The 4,430-nt window shown below is 56.0% G+C and overlaps 1 protein-coding gene across 1 annotated transcript; it reads left to right on the forward strand.

Annotated features, from left to right (window-relative positions):
• Positions 1-685: 685 nt before the first annotated feature.
• Positions 686-2,557, forward strand: LOC119284859 (probable protein phosphatase 2C 29). The gene is made up of 2 exons (XM_037564026.1): positions 686-1,305; positions 1,396-2,557. Exons 1-2 carry the CDS (start codon positions 894-896, stop codon positions 2,268-2,270), a joined length of 1,287 nt encoding a protein of 428 aa, XP_037419923.1. The 5' UTR covers positions 686-893; the 3' UTR covers positions 2,271-2,557.
• The last annotated feature ends 1,873 nt before the right edge of the window (positions 2,558-4,430 follow it).

The raw sequence follows: 4,430 nt of genomic DNA on the forward strand, positions 1-4,430 counted from the left end.
GCGTGGCAACTCCTTTAGGCGGTTTTAGACACACGTCATTTAAAGGCGGTTTTTTTTCCTTTTATTATTATATATTATATATGTCATCTTGTATATGAATATCTATGGGATATAATCTTCCGTGGGCTATTTTAGCCCCACCGGATGTGAACGGAAGCAGGGTTTTATTAGTTTGGCAAAAAAAAAAAAAGGAAGGTTGCATATATAGCGGCAAAGGGAGCGTCGTGTCATCGCAAAGTGGTCGTTTTGAGTTTGACAACTCGATTGAGGAAATAGAGACGAACATAGACAAGATTACAAGTGTTGGCACACGTCCGATCCGATGGCATTGAAACCCAATTTCCATTCTCAAGGAACGGGAACAAACTGTGCCTGCCAGACCAGACCACATTCCAGTGCAAGGATATCTTGAGAGATTCCAGAGACTAGAGCTCCACTGCCGCATTCCACACAACGTCTCTCGGAGTAAACGATGACACGACAGAACTAAAGCCGTGGTATATCGGCGCCCTCCCTTTTCCTCGAAAGTCTATCAGATATGTGACCGATCCTCCCTCCTACGACCGGACGTGGCAGCGGCATTTAGCAATCATGCGTCCTTTTCCCATCAGCCATATCAATTTCTCCAGATGGAATTGAGCTAGAGCTAGAATTCCTGCGCGAGGCCGAGGAAACGAACGCGTTCGGGTTCAGACGGTCGGTCGGTCGGCCACCGATCGGTCGCCGGCGCGTCGTTGAGATGTCTGCCATCCGGTTCGCATGAGCGAGACTGGAAAGAGAGTTTGAACAGCCAAACTTAACGAACGCGTCTTCCACGCACGCACCCCCCGTTTCTCGTCGCCGTGCCGTGCCCCCGCCATCCACCGCTGCCATCCCACGCGCTTACCCCGCCTATGAGTACACCGGGCCACCCGCCCGGCCGCTTGTCACACTCGCGCTCCACAGGACACTCCCTCGGCCTCCTCCTCCGCAGCTCTTTCACACCACCCCATCCCACGGTCGACCGAGGTGCGTGCAGAGGCATGAGGGGCTCGCGGTGGTGCTGCTGCTGCTTCGGCCGGGGCGGCGGCGGCGGGGCCGGGCGGTCGGGGAGCGTGGGCGACGACGGGCTGGTGTGGGACGTGGGCCTCAAGGCGCACGCCTCCGGCGAGTACTCCGTCGCCGTGGCCCAGGCCAACGAGGCGCTCGAGGACCAGGCGCAGGTGCTCGTCTCCCCCGCCGCCACGCTCGTCGGCGTCTACGACGGCCACGGCGGCCCCGACGCCGCCCGCTTCGTCAACGCGCGCCTCTTCTCCCTCATCCAAGGTTCGCCTGCCTCCTACACTCGTTCAACGCGCGCGCGTGTTCGTCATGCACGACTTGTTTGTTGACTCGTGGGTTCGAAATTGGTTGCAGAGTTCGCGTCCCAGAGCGGGGGCATCTCGGCGCAGGTGATCAAGAGGGCCTTCGGCGCCACGGAGGAGGAGTTCATGGGCATGGTGGAGAGGTCGTGGCCGTCGCAGCCGCGGCTCCTGTCCGTCGGCTCCTGCTGCCTGGTGGGCGCCATCGAGGGCGGCACGCTCCACGTCGCCAACCTCGGCGACTCGCGCGCCGTGCTGGGCCGCCTCGCCAGCGCGGGCGGGAAGAAGCGGAGGGCGGTGGTGGCGGAGCGGCTGTCGCGGGACCACAACGTGGCCGACGAGGAGGTGCGGCGGGAGGTGGCGGAGGCACACCCGGACGACCCGCACATCGTGATGAGCAGCCACGGCGTGTGGCGGATCAAGGGGATCATCCAGGTGTCCCGCTCCATCGGGGACGCCTACCTGAAGCGGCCCGACCTGTGCACCCCGGCGGTGATGCAGTCGCTCTGCCCGTTCCCGCTGCGCCGCCCGGTGATGAGCGCCGTGCCGTCGGTCACGTCCCGCAGGCTGCGCCCGGGCGACCAGTTCATCATCTTCGCGTCCGACGGGCTGTGGGAGCAGCTTAGCGACGAGGCCGCCGTGGGCATCGTGTCACGCAGCCCGAGGAAGGGCGTGGCGATGCGGCTGGTGCGCGCCGCGCAGCTGGAGGCGGCCAGGAAGAAGGACATCAAGTACGAGAGCATCGCGGCCATCGAGAAGGGCCGGAGAAGGCGCTTCCACGACGACATCACCGTCGTCGTGCTCTTCCTCGACACGCCGCAGCCGACAGCCGGCGCCGGCGGGATCGACGGCACGCGCGCGCCCGTCGACGTGTTCTCGCTCGGCCCCGACGACCACGGGGACGACCCGACCAGGCCCGTGCTGCGCTGAATCAGCCCGCCAGCCGGTCAGTCGGTCAGCGACGTGGATGCTCACCGAACGTGGCACCGTAAACGTGCTAGCGGCGTTAATTTTCGGCGACTTTTGCTCTCTGGAACGGAAGATACGGGAGCATGCGTTCTTTGCTTTCCGCGTCGAATTAAGAGGAGGATTATTTATGTTTAATTAGTTGTGTAGATAAGTAGTGCCGTGTCGTGTTGGTGTGAAGAGAATTTAAGTGGTACTCTGTGCTTGAGCTTCTTCTGTGATCAATTCAGAGGTTGCTTTGCCCCCTCCAATTTCCTGTCTGTTCTGTTCTGCCTATTTCCGTGTTTCATTTTACTCAAAATAATAATGGTCTTGTTTTTAGGGAAATCTTAGCTGGCGAACGTTAGCCACGGACGTTTTGCCAGCGAACCCTCCCTAAACCGCACGATCTCCATCCGATGGATGGCAGTTTCATAAAAGAAACATGAAAGGAAGGAACTGCCATGACAGTTTCTAATAACCGCCACCCTGCTATCCCCTTAAACGCATTAAAAACCGCCGTCTCCCCCATTCTTGCGAACGGACCCTAGTTACGCTCGTCCTGTTTTTAAGGCAAGAGCGGGAAAGTAGTTGTCAACGGACGAAGGGATATAATGTAAAGAAACAAATATGCTATTTACTAGGCGCCTGAAAATTTTCCAAGCGCCAAACGAGTTAGAATGAGTAGGTTCGAGCTAGAGACGGTGAGGCCGTGGCATCGACGGCGGAGGACGGGAAGGAGGTTCTTGCCGTGGGTGCGGTGTGACGGCTGGTCGATGACGCTATAGGAGGACGGGGCTTAGAGAGATGATCGGGGCAGCGCTAAACTGGTAGAGAACAACGTGTGGAGGCGTGCGTGAGAGAGAGGGGGCGGTGGTTTGGCCAGCGGTACATGGAGCAAGGGGTGTTGGGAGGATAAATACAAATGAAGAAAATGAATCCAACGGTTAGAAAAAACAACTGCCATTGATTATTATTTTTATCGGACGCCTGATAAATATTGGGCCCTGTAAACAAAACACGCGAGCGCTTCCTTGCTGGTGAGCAGCCGGCGGCGAACTCCTTTGGGGAGAGCAGTGCATGAGCGCACCATTTCATCAGCGGTCGTGGTCTTTGCGGACGGTTTGCCGGAGAACGCGAGAGAGGGGCTCCCGCTGCCGCAGCTATCGTGGATCAGTTCAAACGAGGACGACACTCGTGACTTCCTCCGGTCAAAAGGGGTGGCATCTTCCAAATGGCATTATGTCCAGGCGACTTGATGGGAGGTGTGTTGAAAGCAAGTAGACAAAAAAGGTTAATTGCTTTCGTTGAAGATACGCTGGCAGTGGACTGGGATGGGGAGAGTCCTTCCGTGATAACGAGGCCGTTGAACAAGACAGGGAATTTCAAGTACCGTTGTGGCTCTTATTAACGAAGAACCTGTGCTGAAAGATTCAGGTGCCAGTGCACTGAGGTTCATATTCAGTTCCGAGTGCAAGATGAACCGGATTCTACTGAACATGGGTGAAGTATTGTAATCTGAAACAGAAGCGATGTATATTTTCGACACTTTAAAACTCATGTTCTCGTGGTTTTCACTGGTTTTTATCGAATATTGGTTTTCGTATATGATATTTTTTCGAAAGAGAAACGATGTATTTCTTCTGTCTATACGCAAGCAAAGCGTACATCGTACGTGGAACTGTAGCTTTGACCTGCTGACCGAGTCAGAGTCACGAGTCAAGGCTAGGCTGCACCCCGTTCTGTTTTGCCTGAAAGCCAAACGTAGCACAGTACACGTTACCACCGGTGTCGGCGTGTCGCCGTCCATCGTTTCCAGGTGTCGCGCGTCTCTTCTGCTGCTGGCATTTCTTTTTCTTTCGGATTAGTCTTCCTATTCATTGTAGCATTACGTACGATCGATCGATCGGCCCGATGTTGACCACGGGACGACTGGACGAAAATATGTGGGGTGCGCTAGCCTGTCGCGTCCCTGTGACCACACTAGGAGCATCAGCCGGACACCCTAAACCCCCTCTTAAACGTCCGGACGGATGATCCGGTCACTTAAGGCATCTTCAAAGCTGATTGGAAAATGTTTTTGATATATGTTCGTTTTTATATTCATATGTGGTTCACGGATATGGTATGGGAGAAAGCCATACA

The sequence above is a fragment of the Triticum dicoccoides genome, chromosome 4A (genome assembly GCF_002162155.2).
Source record: "Triticum dicoccoides isolate Atlit2015 ecotype Zavitan chromosome 4A, WEW_v2.0, whole genome shotgun sequence".
NCBI classification, from domain to species: domain Eukaryota; kingdom Viridiplantae; phylum Streptophyta; class Magnoliopsida; order Poales; family Poaceae; genus Triticum; species Triticum dicoccoides.

Coding starts and splice junctions, on each gene's coding strand:
- LOC119284859 (XM_037564026.1), top strand. CDS start 894: ATGAGTACACCGGGCCACCCGCCCGGCCGCTTGTCACACTCGCGCTCC. Junction 1,306..1,395: donor CCTCTTCTCCCTCATCCAAG/GTTCGCCTGCCT, acceptor AATTGGTTGCAG/AGTTCGCGTCCCAGAGCGGG.